This window comes from Leucoraja erinacea, chromosome 14, assembly GCF_028641065.1.
Source record: "Leucoraja erinacea ecotype New England chromosome 14, Leri_hhj_1, whole genome shotgun sequence".
Lineage (NCBI taxonomy): Eukaryota > Metazoa > Chordata > Chondrichthyes > Rajiformes > Rajidae > Leucoraja > Leucoraja erinaceus.
In genome coordinates this window covers 610,072-625,435 of record NC_073390.1, presented here as the reverse complement: position 1 = coordinate 625,435, position 15,364 = coordinate 610,072, and the positions used below count along the sequence as shown (strand labels likewise).

Here is a 15,364-nt window from a genome sequence, read left to right as displayed (position 1 = left end):
TTTCAATGTCCAAGCTGCAGTTGGCCCTATAATTCCGCTGCAGATGCCACCTCCATCCGGATCATCAAGCAAACCCTCAGCTCTATCTAATATTTGGTCAAAGATTCACTACCATTAATGATTCAGTGTCAAAGAAGCTTATGAGAGGAAAAAGAACAAGTACTGGAAGGGAATTGAAGAACGTAGGTGAACAGAGGGATCTGGGAATAACTGTGCACAGTTCCCTGAAAGTGGAATCTCATGTAGATAGGGTGGTAAAGAAAGCTTTTGGTGAGCTGGCCTTTATAACTCAGAGCATTGAGTATAGAAGTTGGGATGTAATGTTAAAATTGTACATGGCATTGGTGAGGCCAATTCTGGAGTATGGTGTACAATTTTGGTCGCCTAATTATAGGAGAGGATGTCACCCAAAATAGAGAGAGTACAGAGGAGATTTACTAGAATGTTGCCTGGGTTTCAGCAACTAAGTTACAGAGAAAGGTTGAACAAGTTAGGGCTTTATTCCTTGGCGCACAGAAGGTTAAGGGGGGACTTGATAGAGGTTTTTTAAAATGATGAGAGGGATAGACAGAGTTGACATGGAAAAGCTTTTCCCACTGAGAGTAGGGAAGATTCAAACAAGAGGACATGACTTGAGAATTAAGGGACTGAAGTTTAGGGGTAACATGAGGGGGAACTTCTTTACTCAGAGAGTGATGGCTGTGTGGAATGAGCTTCCAGTGAAGGTGGTGGAGGCAGGTTTGTTTTTATCATTTAAAAATAAATTGGATAGTTATATGGACGGGAAAGGAATGGAGGGTTATGGTCTGAGCGCAGGTATATGGGACTAGGGGAGAATATGTGTTTGGCACGGACTAGAAGGGTCGAGATGGCCTGTTTCCATGCTGTAATTGTTGTATGGTTATATGGTACTCTGAACTGGCAACTGAAGCTGCGCAGAATGGCTGGAAGACCAAGATTTTCTATGTAGAAGTGGGATGCAGGGGATTCGTTGCTACATCTACGACAAGTCTATTGAAGAAAATTGGGGTGGGGTTGCTCCCTCCAACAAGCAATCAGCTCATTATTAAATTCAGCCGAAAAAAGCAGCAATTGTCGTTGGATCAAAAGGAAAGACAACAATTGGGCTGCAAGATGAAGACCGGAGGGTATGGAATTGACCGGGGTGTAACTGGGACACCAGGTATCACCGTTGAGCCCTCTGGAGACGTTGTGGGCTTATCAATGAAATGTCAAAGAAGGAGGGTGCCCACCTGATGACCCTGATGATGTACCTACCCTACCTTTCACCACTCCAATCCCACTGCCAAAGTCTGCGAGAGTGGGGGCTCAAGATGATTCATCAACTGACCACCCGGTAACAAACCTTGGAACGGACACGACATTAAATCAAGTAAGTGGCAAACTTCTTGACAAATGAGCAACTGGACACGTTCTTCAGACTTGTAGGTGTGGCTGGACTAAAGTACCATCAACTCGTGGTCTCAAATTTCATCAGGGACAGAAGAAATGCTTGAAAATTCCCAACCCAGGGCCCCACATTGACCAGATTCTGTCAAGAGGAAGGTCAAATCAGACGGATGAAACTCAGAGGCAGGAAGAAATCCACATCCGCAGAGCATCAGCACCCTACGGGATGTGGCAGAAGTTTCAGGCAACAGTCCAAGACGCAACCAGGCACATTGTAAAGTGGAGAACATGCAAGGACGCAAGCTGTTAGTGAAATGGCCAAAGTCGAACAAACCATCAATGCAGATGTGAACTTAATCTTCAGTGGAATCAAGGAATCAGCAGAAAAGAAGTTGGACAAGATGGGTGATCTAGTCTACCGCTATGGAAAGGAGACATTTGGTGAGAAGGAACAATCCTAGCAGGAGTTGGCCTCCTCCACCCAAGTCCCGTCGTCTGCAGGAAATCCAACTTTGTTAAAGAAAGAAGATGCTGAGGAAGGTGTGGAAAAACGCAACAGCAGAAGAAAGGAAGGGCTTCAACCTCCTTCAAGAGGACCTAAAACAGAGGCTCTCGAAGCTGCGCAGAGCGGAGAATTTAAGGAAACAACGCAAAAAGGATAACGCAAGAACAGACTTCTACAAAGATCATTTAAGTTTGTGAAAGGCATTTTCACAAAAGAGGAAAGCGGATCCCTGAAAGCGTCAAAAAAGAGGTTGAAGGACACATCAAAACCATCCACACCGATCAGCTAAAATATGAACTGATTTTAAGCATACAGATATATAAATTAGGAAGGAGGTAGATATTGGCAAAATACTGTCATGTGTACTGCAGTGAAAATTGCGGGCTGTCCATTCAAATTTTCCCATCCATGAGTACAATTACACTGTGCAGTTTAGGTTTAATGTGAAAGGAGAAACATTTAGTAGTAACCTGAGGGGCAACTTTTTTTACACAGAGGGTAGTGCATACATGAAATGAGCTGCCAGATGAAATGATGCAAGCAAGTACAATTACGACATTAACATAAACTTGAAAAGGTACCTAGATGGGAAGGATTAGAGTGATATGGTCCAGGTATAGGCTATTGGGAATAACTGAGTTTGATAATTTGATCAGCATAGCCACATTGGGCAGAAGGATCTGTTTCCATTCTGTATAGCTACACAACTCCAAACTGGAGGGCTAATTATTATCTGTACGTGGATAGATTGAGTAAGGGCATGGTACACAAGAACTGGGTTTACATATGCAGGTGAATAGACAGGGTGAATACACAGAGTCTTTTACCCAGAGTAAGGAAATGAAGAACCAGAGGACGTAAATTTAAGGTGAGAGGGGAAAGATTTAAAATGATCCTGTGACAAAACGTTTTCACATAGATGGTGGTGGGTATATGGAACAAGCTGCCAGAAGAAGTAGTTGAGGCAGGTAATTTTGACAGAGATTCCAATTTCTAAGTTCTGATTAATTGTAAAGTTCCTTCATTGACTGAGCCCATGTCATACCTGAAGGGTGTAAACTAAAGGCCGTCCAACATCGATGGATTTGAGCGTTTTGTTATGGTTTAGAACTGTTGCTAATCCAATCACACATTGAATTCCCTGAAAAGGCAGCAAACAGAAATCTTCAATTCTTCAGCAGAAAAAGAGCATTTCCCTACATAAATGCAATATAAACCATGTTTAAGAATAGATAGATGTTATGGCAAAACATTTATTACATATTCTCAGTGTGATTTAAAATCTTAGTATTTCACTGGGAAAGAACTGCCTATTAGCAGGTTTGGATACGATAATGGAATCTATCATCTACATTGAAAGATATTTTGAGATCCACGAAGCCTGATGCCAGCTCTTTGACACCGCCTCCAATTACTTTTGGAAACATAAGAAATTTCAGATGCTAGAATCTTGAGGGGAAAAAAACAGTATTGGCAGAACTCAGCCATTCAGTCAGAATTTGTGGAGGGAATGATCAGGTGATGTTTTGGGTTGGGACACTTCTTCAGACTGAGATAGGAGTGGGGCAAAGCCTGGCAAATGGGTGAAATAAGAAGCTAACCAGTCAGTGGAATGACAATACATGATCACAGTGTACCGATACATGACGAAGGGAATAATGTGGATAATGTTTAGTGCAAGATTAAAGTGATGGTCTCCAATGAGGTAGATAGTAGTTCAGGACTGCTCTCCAGTTGTGGTAGAATGTTTCAGTTGCTTGATGACAGCAAGAAACAAACTGTTGCTGAATCTGGAGATGCACGATTTCACTCATTTGCCAGATTGGAGAGGGGAGATAAGGAGTGGCCAGGATGCGACTTGTCCTTGATTATGCTGGTTGCCTTGCCGAGGTAGTGTGAGGTATAAATGTAGTCAATGGAAGGGACGTTGGTTTGTGTGATATTATCTGTGCTGCATTATGAAAGTAAGCATGCATTACAGCAGGCAGTGAAGAAAGTGAATGGCATGTTGGCCTTTATAACAAGAGGAACCCAATATAGTCGTCAAGTTTATTTGTCACATACACATACGAGATGTGCAGTGAAATGAAAGTGGCAATGCTCACGGACTTTTGTGCAAAAAGACAAACAACCAAACAAACTATAAACACAATCATAACACACATATTCTTTTACATAATAAATAATGGAAGGAAAAACATTCAGTAGAGTTCAATATAGGAGCAAAGAGGTCCTTCTGCAGTTGTACAGAGCCCTAGTGAGACCACATCTGGAGCATTTTGTGCAGTTTTGGTCCCCCGATTTGAGGAAGGACATTCTTGCTATTGAGTGAGTGCAGCGTAGGTTTACAAAGTTATTTCCCGGAAAGGCGGGACTGTCATATGCTGAGAGAATGGAGCAGCTGGGCTTGTACACTCTGGAGTTTAGAAGGATGAGAGGGTATCTCATTGAAACATATAAGATTGTTAAGGGTTTGGACACACTAGAGGCAGGAAAATGTTCCCGATGTTAGGGGAGTCCAGAACAGTTTAAGAATAAGGAGTATACCATTTAGATCGGAGACGAGGAAACACTTTTTCTCACAGAGAGTGGTGAGTCTGTGGAATTCTCTGCCTCAGAGGGTGGTGGAGGCAGGTTCTCTGGATGCTTTCAAGAGAGAGCTAGATAGAGCTCTTAAAAATAGAGTCAAGGGGTATGGGGAGAAGGAAGGAACAGGGTACTGATTGGGGATGATCAGCCATGATCACATTGAATGATGGTGCTGGTTCGAAGGGCCGAATGGCCTACTCCTGCACCTTTTGTCTATTGTCTATCCACAATTCTCTGCAATTTCTTGTGGTCTTGGATGGAGCTGTTCCCAAACCATGCTGTGATGCATCTCGATAAAATGCTTTTTATGGCACATCTGTAGAGGTTGGTCAGAGTTATTGGGGACATGCTGAACTTCCTAAGTCTTCTAAGGGAGTAAAGGCATTGGTGTGCTCCAGGTGTTGGTTGGTGTTAGGAATGTTATAACGAAATGCTACTGAATATTTTTGGTCCACTGTAGATTGCTGGTGTATTTCAGCAAGGCATTTGATAGGGTTTCACATGCTAGGTTGCTCTGGAAGATTAGATTGCATGGGATCCAGGGAGAGCTAACCGACTGGATGGAGAATTGGCTTCGTGAAAGGAATCAGGTGATGGTGGAAGGTTGTTTTTCAGACTAGGTGTATGTGACTGATGGTGTGCCTCAGGGATCAGTGCTGGGCCCATTACTGCTTGTGGTTCTTATCAACGGTTTGGATGAGAATGTACAAGGCATAATGAGGAGGTTTTGGGATGACACTAAAGTGTGTGGTATTGTAGATGGTAAAGATGATTATCACAAGTTACAGCAGGATCTTAACCAGCTGGGCAAGGAATGGCCAATGGAATTCAATGCAGTTAAGTGCGGGGTTTTGTATTTTGAGGAGTCAAACCAGGGCAGTATCTTCACATGGCAGGACCCTGGGAAGTGTTGCAAACCAGAGAAATCTCGGAGTACTAGTACATATTTCACTGAAAGCGGCGTCACAGGTAAATAGGGGAGCTCTCGGTACATTGACCTTCATCAGTCAGAGTATTGAGTGTTAGGATGTTATGTGACAGTTGTACAACATTGGTCATAGTGCGTGGAAACAGGCCCTTCGGCCCAACTTTCCTTCGCTGACCAACATGTTCCATCTACACTAGTCCCACATGCCTCATTTGGCTAATATCCTATAAACTTATCCTATCCATGCACCTGTCTAAATGTCTCTTATACTTTGCGATGGTACCTGCCCCAACTACCTACTCTGGCTGCTCGTTCCATACACTCACCAGCCTTTGTGTAAAAACAGTTACCCCTCAGGTTGGTAAGGCCACACTTGGAGTATTTTGGTCACCCTGCTGTGGGGAGGATGCCATTAACCTGGAAAGTGTGCAGAGAATATTTATAAGGATGTTGCGAGGTCTTGCAGGCCTGAGCTATAGAGAGAGATCAGGCAGACTAGGCATTTACTCCTTGGAGCGCAGGAGGATGAGGAATAATCTTATAGAGGTATATAAAATCTGGGGAATAGATAGAGTGAATGCACAGAATTTTTTTTCAACCCAGAGTAGGGAAATCATGTGCCAGAGGACATAGATTTAAGGTGAGAGGAAAAAGATTTAACAGGAAGCGAAGGAACACATTTTTCACACTGAGGGTGTGCCAGCTGAGGTAGTTGACGCAGGTACTATAACATCTTTTAGATTTATAGAGTGAAAGTGTGGAAACAGGCCCTTCAGCTCAACTTGCCCGCACCGGCCAACTTGTCCCAGCTACACTAGTCCCACCTGCCCGCGTTTAGTCCATATCCCTCCAAACATGTCCTATCCATGTACCTGTCTAACTGTTTCATAAATGTTGGAATCATCCTTGCCTCAACTACCTCCTCTGCAGCTTGCTCCATACACTCACCACCCTTTGTGAGAAAAGGTTACCCCTCAGATTCCTATTAAATCTTTTCTCCTTCACCTTAAACCTATGTCCTCTGGTCCTCATTCATCTACTCTGGGAAAGCGATTCTGTGCATCTACCTGATCTATTCCTCTCATGATTTTGTACACCTCTATAAGATGACATCTTCCTGCATTCCAAGGAACAGAGTCCCAGCCTACTCAATCTCTCCCTGTAGCTCAGATCCTTTAGTGCTGGCAATATCCTTGTAAATCTTCTCTGTACCCCTTCCAGCTTGATAACATCTTCCCTATAGCATGGTGCTCAGAACTGAACACTTACTCTAAACGCAACCTCACCAAAGTCTTATGCAACTGCAACACGACCTCCCAACTTCTACACTCAATACTTTGACTGATGAAGGCCAATGTGCCAAAAGCCTTTTTGACCACCCGATCTACCTGTGACTCCACCTTCAAGGAACCATGCACCTGCACCTGCACTCCCAGATCTCTCTGCTCTACAACACTCCACAGACCCCTACCATTCAGGTCCTGCCCATGTTAGACTTCCCCAAAATGCAACACCTCACATTTCTCTGTATTAAATTCCATCAACCATTCCTCAGCCCCCCTGGCCAACCGATCAAGATCCTGCTGCAATTTTTCACAACAATCTTCACCATCTGCAAAACCACCCACTTTTGTATCATCAGTAAACTTGCTAATGTTGCCCTGTATGTTCCCATCCAAATCATTGATGTAGATGACAATCAGCAATGGTGTCCAGCACCAAACTGAAGCACAGGCCTCCAGTCTGAGAAGCAACCTTCCACCATCACCCTCTGCTTCCTTCCATGAAGCAAATTTTCTCTCCATTGGGTTATCTCTCTTTGGATCCCATGCTTTTAACTTTTAAAAAAACATTTGGGCAGGTGCATGAATATGAAAGGTTTCGAGGGACATGGGCAAAATGCAGGCAGAGGGGATGAGTGTAGATGGGATTCTTGATCGGCATGGACAAGTCGGGCTGCAAGGTTTATTTCTGTGCGGTATGACCTCACCAAATGATACTCACCAAATCACAGTCGGCAATGTCCAGCGACTCGAGGGTACTGTTAAGTTGCAGCATTGTCGCAAAGTGCATTCCACCTTTACTGCCAATTTTATTTCCATTCACTCTCAGATGCCTCACTGATATGTTCAACTGTGTAAACAGATGCTTTCACATGAGTTTGTGCTCCTGTGGCTGCAGTGATATATTCACTGTCAGATATCAGTGTAGATTAGATCCAGCATTTAACCTTTGACGAACTTTTTGCATACCCATGTAATCTTGATACATGCCTCTTTGCACTAAATGTTGTATCCTTTATCTGAGCACTGTGGACAACTTGATTGTATTCATGTATAGTCTGTTCTTTGACTGGGTGGCACACAAACAAAAGCTTTTCACTGTACTTTGGTACACATGACAATAATAAACTAACTGTGATCTGACCTGACAACCCATGTATCTACATGCCTGGTCCGGGCTTTTCTGATCAATGGTCACCAAAAACTAAACAGGACGTTAATGGTGACAGTCGTTGTAACGCTGGTAGATGCCAAGGGTCCGAGTCTATGGGAAACCATGGACTGCCTCATTATTCATGAAGCTATGAAACAAATTAAAATGACAAAATCATTAACAAATCTGAATGCACCTATCATGATGTAAGGAAAGTCGCCGACGAAGCATTTAGTCATTGGAGTCAAATAGTGTGGAAACATGCCCTTCAGCCCGACATGCCCACACCGACCCACCAGTCCCATCAACACTAGTCCCACTTACATGCATTTGGCCCAGATCCCTCTAAACCTGTCCTATTCATGTACCTGTTTAATTGCCTCATAAACATTGTGATAGTCCCTGCCTCAACTACCTCCTCCGGCATCTCGTTACATACACCCCACCCGTTGTGTAAAAAGGTTACAAAATGCTGGAGTAACTCAGTGGGCCAGGCAGCATCTCTGGCGAGAAGGAATGGGTGACGTTTCGGGTCGAGACCCTTCTTCAGACCGAGAGTCAGGGGAGAGGGAAACGAGGTATGAAAAGGGTACAAAGAACATGCAAGGTGTGAAAAGGACAGATCAAAGCAGACGATGCTCAAGGAAATGTAAAATGGTTCATTGTTGGATGAGGAGATAACAACAAGGCATATAAACAGTAACGTTAATTCTGAGCACAGTGAAACTAGGAGGGACGGAAAGGGAGAAAGCAAGGTTATGAAGTTAGAGAAATCAATAGTAATACCACTGGGGTGTAAGCTGCCCAAGCAAAATATGACGTGCTGTTCCTCCAATTTGAGTGTGGCCTCACTCTGACAGTGGAGGAGGCCCAGAACCGAAAGGTCATTATGGGAATGGGAGGGGGAGTTAAAGTGTTTGGCAACTGGGAGATCGCCTTGACTAAAATGGGCCAAGGGTTAGTGTTAATCGAGGTGATCGCCGAGTCTGCGCTTGGTCTCGCTGATGTATAGAAGTCCACACAGAACAGCGGATACAGTAGATGAGGTTGGAGGATATGCACGTGCACCTCTGCCTCACCTGAAAGGACCTCTCCTCTCCTGTCGGGGTCACTGACAGAGTCGAGGGGGAGGTATAGGGACAGGTGTTGCATCTCCTACGATTGCAGGGGAAAGTACCTGGGGTGGGGTGGTTTGGGTGGGAAGGGATGTCAACCAGGGAGTTGAGGGAACGGTCTCTGCGAAAGATGGAAAGGGGTGGCGATGGCAAGATGTGACTAGTGCTGGAATCCCATTGGAGGTGGCAAAAATGTTGGAGGATTATGTGTTGTATGTGGCGGCTGATGGGTGAAAGGTGAGGACTAGGGGAGACTCAATACTCTGACTGATGATGGCCAATGTGTCAATAGCCTTTTTGACCACCCCATCGACCTGTGACGCCACCTTCACGGAACTATGTACCTGCACTCCTAGATCCCTCTGCACTACAACACTTACTCAATCCCTACCATTCACTGTGTAGGTCACACCCATGTTAGACTTTCCAGAATACAACAACTCACATTTTTCTGTATTAAATTCAACCATTCGTCAGTGCAACTGGCCAACCGATCGAGATCCTGCTGTAATTTTTGATAACCTTCAAGATGTAATACCACCCACTTCTGTATTATTTACAAACTTGCTAATCTTGCCATAAACTGTATATTCTCATCCAATTCATTGATGTAGTCGACAAACAGTAATGGGCCCAGCACCGTACCCCGCGGCACATCACTAGTCACAGGCCTCCAGTCCGAGAAGCAACCTTCCACCATCACCCTCTGCTTCCTTCCATGAAGCCAATTTTCTATACATTCAGCTATCTCTCATTGGATCCCAGGTGATCTAATCTTCCTTTAAGTTGTAGATAGTTGGGTCTAGAACTACTCTGGGGATCTCCTGCAGTGATAACATGGGGCTGGAATGATGGCCACCACAATTTCCCTTGTATACCCACTAATTGAAACCACCAATTATGCTAATTGGCTACAACTCTTCCAGGGGTCCTTCATGTCACACTCAATCGAATGCAGCCTTGATGTTAAGGCCAATCACTCGCTCCTCATTTCTCTGGTTCAAGTTTGTAATTAAATCTGCTGAATGGGTTGGCAAGAAGTAAATCAAACACCAGGAAGTTTATTGTTATTGTTGTTGGAAGGAACTGCAAATGCTGGTTTAAACCAAAGATAGACACAAAATGCTGGAGTAATTTTAACTCTGCGGGACAGGCAGCATCTCTGGATTGAAGGAATAGTTGACGTTTCGGGTCAAGAGCCTTCTTCAGACCGAATCAAGGGAGAGGGAGATACAGAGATAAGGAAATGTAAGGTGAAAAGGAGACAAAGGGGATGAAGTTCAAGGGACATGTAGAATAGGTCATTGTTAGCCAGGAGAACGTAACAACAAAGCAAACAGATACAACTGGGAAGGGAGACGGATGGAGAGAGAGGGAAAGCAAGAATTACTTGAAGTTAGAGAAGTCAATGTTCATACCGCTGGGGTGTAAACTACCCATGCGAAATATGAGGTGTTGTTACTCCAATTTGCGTTGGGCATCACTCTGACAATAGAGGAGACCCAGGACAGAAAGGTCAGTGTGGGAATGGGTGGGGGAGTTAAAGTGTTTAGCAACCAGGAGATTACGTCGGTTTAGGCTGACTGAGCAGAGGTGATCAGCGAAACGATCGCCTGTGCTTGGTCTCACTGATATCTAGCAGTCAACACCATGAACAGTGGATACAGTGGATGAGGTTGCAGGAGGTACAAGTGAACCTCTGCCTCACCTGAAAAGACTGTTGGGGCCCTTGGACGTAGTCGAGGGGGGAGGTATCGGGACAGGTGTTGCATCTCATGCGGTTGCAGGGGAAAGTACCTAAGGAGGGGGTGGTTTGGGTGGGAAGGGACGAGTTAACCAGGGCTCATCAGTGTCTCCTCTGTGTCCTGCAGCTCCCGCTCTTGCTCCTCCTCCCCACAGATGGAACAAGGATAGAGTTCTCCTGGTCCTCATCGTTCAGCTTCAGCATCCAACGCTTCATTCAGCAACATTTCCACTACTTTCAACGTGATCGCACACCAGTTACATCTTGCTGTCCCCATCTTGTTCCACCTTCCGCAGAGACAACTCCCTCCACGACTTGGTTTGCTCATCTCTTCCCACCCCCCCCACCCAGCTACTTACCCCTATAATTGCAGATGTAACGCCTGGTCCCTCTCTCCCTTCCATCTAGCAACCCCAGTAGTCCTTCCAGGTGAAACAGAGTGTCACATGCACCTCTTTCAACCTTCTCTATTGCATTTAGTCATGCTACTGATGTGGCCTCCTTTGCATCGGCAAGATCCAGCATAGCTAGTGCACCACTTGCACACAGTCCGGCAATGCCTGCTGGACATTTCAGCCCCTGACCAATTTAACTTCCTTTTCCATTCCTATACCGGCCTTTCTGTCCTTGGCCTCTCCAGTGCCAGACCAAAGCCACACAAACTGAATGAATAGCACCTCTTAATCTGCTTGGGTAATTTACAACTCAACAGTATGAACATTGAATTTTCTAATTCATGTAATACACCCCTACCCTCGCCCTCCCGTTCCCCTCCCCATCCTCATGGTGCATACCTCATCTCCCATCCCCCCCCCCCCCATCCCCCAAAGTCTCATATATCCCTTTATGTGCCCCCTCTCTCCCCTTCATCTTGTCCCCTTCCGGCTATATCCCTCCCTCCAGCTTATGCATTTCACTCCCCTTTCCTTAACTGACACCCTTTTGTCGCCTTTTCACCTCTTCTCTTTGTCATTTACTCCACCCATCTTGCAATCACCCCTTCCCCCCTCATCTATAACCACCTGTCAGTTGTCAGGCATTGCCCCTCCCACACCACGCCAGTACAAAGAGTGCACACTAGAATATTACAGTGTGAAACCATGGCAGTTACAGATTTTAAAAAAAAATCCCACATCCCAAAGACGTGCAGGTTTGTAGGTTAATTGGCCCTCCGTAAATTGTCTCGAGTGTGCCGGAAGTCAATGAGAGAATGGAATAACATAGATCGCGTGTATCTTTCTCTTGTCCATGTCGATGAAGTTACGTAAGATATGGCATAGGAGCAGAATTCTGCCATTCGGCCCATCGATACTACCCTTCCATTCGATCATGGCTGATCTATTTGTCCCTCTCAACCCCATTCTCCTGTCTGCTCCCTGTAACCTTTGACATCCTAACTAATCAAGAAGCTATCAATCTCCATGTTAAACAATTCAATGTCTTGGCCTCCACAGACATCTGAGACAATGAATTCCACAGATTCACCATACTCTGGCTAAATAAATTATTCCTCATATCCATTCTATAGGTAGGATATTTTACTCTGAGGCTGTGTCCTCAGGTTTTAGACTCTCTCATTGCAGAAAACACCCTTTCCACGTCCACTTGTATCTGGGTCTTTATTTTGCACTATGTTTCAATGAGATCCCCCCTAGGATTACCTAAATGAATTGGTCCCACACCTGCACCAGGCCTATAATCCTCCAAACCTTTCCTATCCGTCCGTTTGTCCGTCTTCGAAATGTTAGAATTATACCCGCCTCCACCATGTTCTCTGGTAGCCCACTCCATTCATAACTGAAAATGGATCCCAACCCAAAATGGTGTCTGTCCATTTCCCTCCCTTGATGCTGATGGACTGGGAGTTCCTCCAGCATCTTGTGGTTTGCTCCAGATTCCAGCATCTGCAGTTTCTTTCTTGTCATGGTGAATCTCCACTGCATCCTATGAATCAATTCTTGCAATGTTAGTCGTTCCCCACTGCCATACATTTGACCTGATTTCCCAATCAACAACAGTCAACTCACTGCTCATGCTTTTACAGTTTCCTCTGTTGGATTGAAGAATCTGAAAGGGTGGGAGTATTTCAAATACCAATCTATGCCTGAGAGAGAGAGATTCAGTTCTTTACCTGTAAGGCTTTGGCAAGCCATTCTGCTCCATTGCTGCCGATGTCATTGCACATCAGGTTCAAGACACTGAATGTTTCGGTTTCCTGGCAGATTAACATTTCTGTGTTGAAGATTAATTGCATCCACAGACAGCCGAAGGTTATCAGATACATCTCCACATGAACATCATTCAATATACATTCAGAGAGACCCTCACCCCAACCCAACCATATCTTCTCTACGAATGGAAACTAACTTACTTTCCTTCTTTGTATCCATGCTTTATCCTGCCTCTCCACTCATCCAGCTTTCTTCCTCCCCACCACAATCGGTCCGAAGAAGAGTGCCGACCCTAAGCATCACCTATCCATATTCTCCAGAGATATTGCCCGACCTGCTGATTTACTTTGGCACTTTCTCCTTTTTTCTCTCTCCTGTTTTCACACTTTATAGTTTTCAGACCAGAAGCATTAACTGTTTCTCTCTCCACAGAAGGGTCTCATAGATAGAAACATAGAAAATAGGTGCAGGAGTAGGCCTTTCGGCCCTTCGAGCCTGCACCGCCATTCAATATGATCATGGCTGATCATTCAACTCGGTATCCCATCCCTGCCTTCTCTCCATACCCCCTGATCCTTTAGCCACAAGGGCCACATCTAACTCCCTCTTAAATATAGCCAATGAACTGGCCTCAACTACCCTCTGTGGCAGAGAATAGTAAGATTAAACGAGAACTTACCAGTTTGATCCGTATTTTATGAGGAGTTACGATGAGGGATTACGTGAAGAACCCGTCCAGCATGCATGCGCGACATACTTCAAAGCAGCGGTGTGTAATCACAGAAAGGCACAGTAATGGAAATAAATATAGTAAAGAAAAGGAGAGCTTAGATACCAGTTTGATCTCTATTATTGAGAGTGGGAGCAGAGGGCACATAATCCCTCATCGTAACTCCTCATAAAATACAGATCAAACTTCAAACTGGTAAGTTCCCGTTTAATCTTACTATTTTACTTCGGAGTCACGTGAGTGACTACGTGAAGATTTTAAAGCTCTGTGATTTCAAACCGTGTAACAGTTCATACTTCACTCGCTGCCGAAGTCATTCGAGGGAGGAAGTATGTTATCGTAATCAACCATGAATCTGTTTGTAAAAACAATAATGGTGTTATCAACAATAACAAGACAAATGCTCCCCCGGGCTTAAATTATATATTTGCAGATTCTAATACTTTTTCTGCAAATGATACAGGTTCTGCCAGCAGCTTGTTATAAAAAGTTTGGAACGTATACTCCCTAGACCACCCCGCTGTAGCCAGGATGTGGCCTATAGGCACGTCCATCCTCTTAGTCACCGATGTGGATGCTGCCCTGGTGGAGTAAGATTTATACACGTTAGTATGTACTCCAGCAACTCCCAGTACCTGCTTGAGCCACTTGAGATAGTTTGGCTCATCACCCAACCATAAGGTTTCTTGTGGCTGACCCATACGGCTTTTTCTCTCCCTCGAGGATTACTTATCGTGTCGATGTAGTTCAATAAGTGGGTCATGATACATAACCGTGGTTCAGGTGGGTATGCCCGGAATTCCATGACTAGACCTGATGTTCCTGGTCTGCTCTGTTTGACCAGCCCCTAATGGTAAATGTAACATGGTCTAGTAGACCATATTGTCCAATCGTAATAGATGGAGGAAACTGGACTCTTTGTGCTGAGACAAGTGCCATCAACAGGACCGTCTTCAGGGTAGGCTGTTCCAGTTGAGGGACCTGGCTGGTGACCATCCCCTAAGGTACGCCAGGACCACACTGACATCCCAGATTTGGGTGTACCTAGGTCTGGGGGATTTGCCTCTCCTGAATTTGATCACCAAATTCCCTGTAGCCTGTTGTCCTGGTGCCCGAGTTAAGTAGGCTGACAGAGCACTTCTGGCTGTGTTGATGGCGCAGTAGCTGAGTCCTTCATTGTGGTGAAGACCTGCCAGGAACTCCAGTACAGGTTTTGTTGTAGTTGAATATGTAGTTCCTGTATTTGAACAGTATCTTCCCACTTCTTGATGTTCACCAAGTAAGTTCCCTAGTGGATATGCGATGGGATGCTGTCATCGTGTCGATAGTGCTGTCTGACAAATCCAGGCCCAGCAGTGGTCTTCCCAATTCTGCAACCCAGTAGTTTAATTTATCGTGGCATGTGCGTAGTACCCGACTGATGAGGCCATAGTGCCTGACTGGTGAGGTAGGAAAAAATTCAGATTCAGATTCAATTTTAATTGTCATTGTCAGTGTACAGTACAGAGACAACGAAATGCAAAAAGGGGGAGAACATAGATTAGATTTCCCCCCCCTCCCCCCTAGTTCAGCGGGAATGAATTCATTGCCACTCCCTCAAGTTTGGTTTCATGCGACATACATCGGTACGTGGTGATTCAATTGAAATACAGGGAAATCGATATCTGGTGTTCCATATTGCTTTGTAATTTCAGCAAATACTTTGGTTGAATATGTCTGTTTACAGTATTTAGCTC

The 15,364-nt window shown here is 44.7% G+C and overlaps 1 protein-coding gene across 1 annotated transcript in view; it reads right to left on the bottom strand.

Annotated features, from left to right (window-relative positions):
• The window catches only part of lrrc34 (leucine rich repeat containing 34), a 49,261-nt gene that overhangs the window by 19,817 nt on the left and 14,080 nt on the right, over nt 1–15,364 (bottom strand). Inside the window, exons 5-7 of the mRNA XM_055645350.1 lie at nt 12,859–12,942; nt 7,437–7,565; nt 2,961–3,056 (exon numbers count right to left, since the gene is read on the bottom strand). Coding sequence (XP_055501325.1) covers nt 2,961–3,056; nt 7,437–7,565; nt 12,859–12,942 — 309 coding nt within the window. The remainder of the gene's footprint in view (nt 1–2,960; nt 3,057–7,436; nt 7,566–12,858; nt 12,943–15,364) is intronic.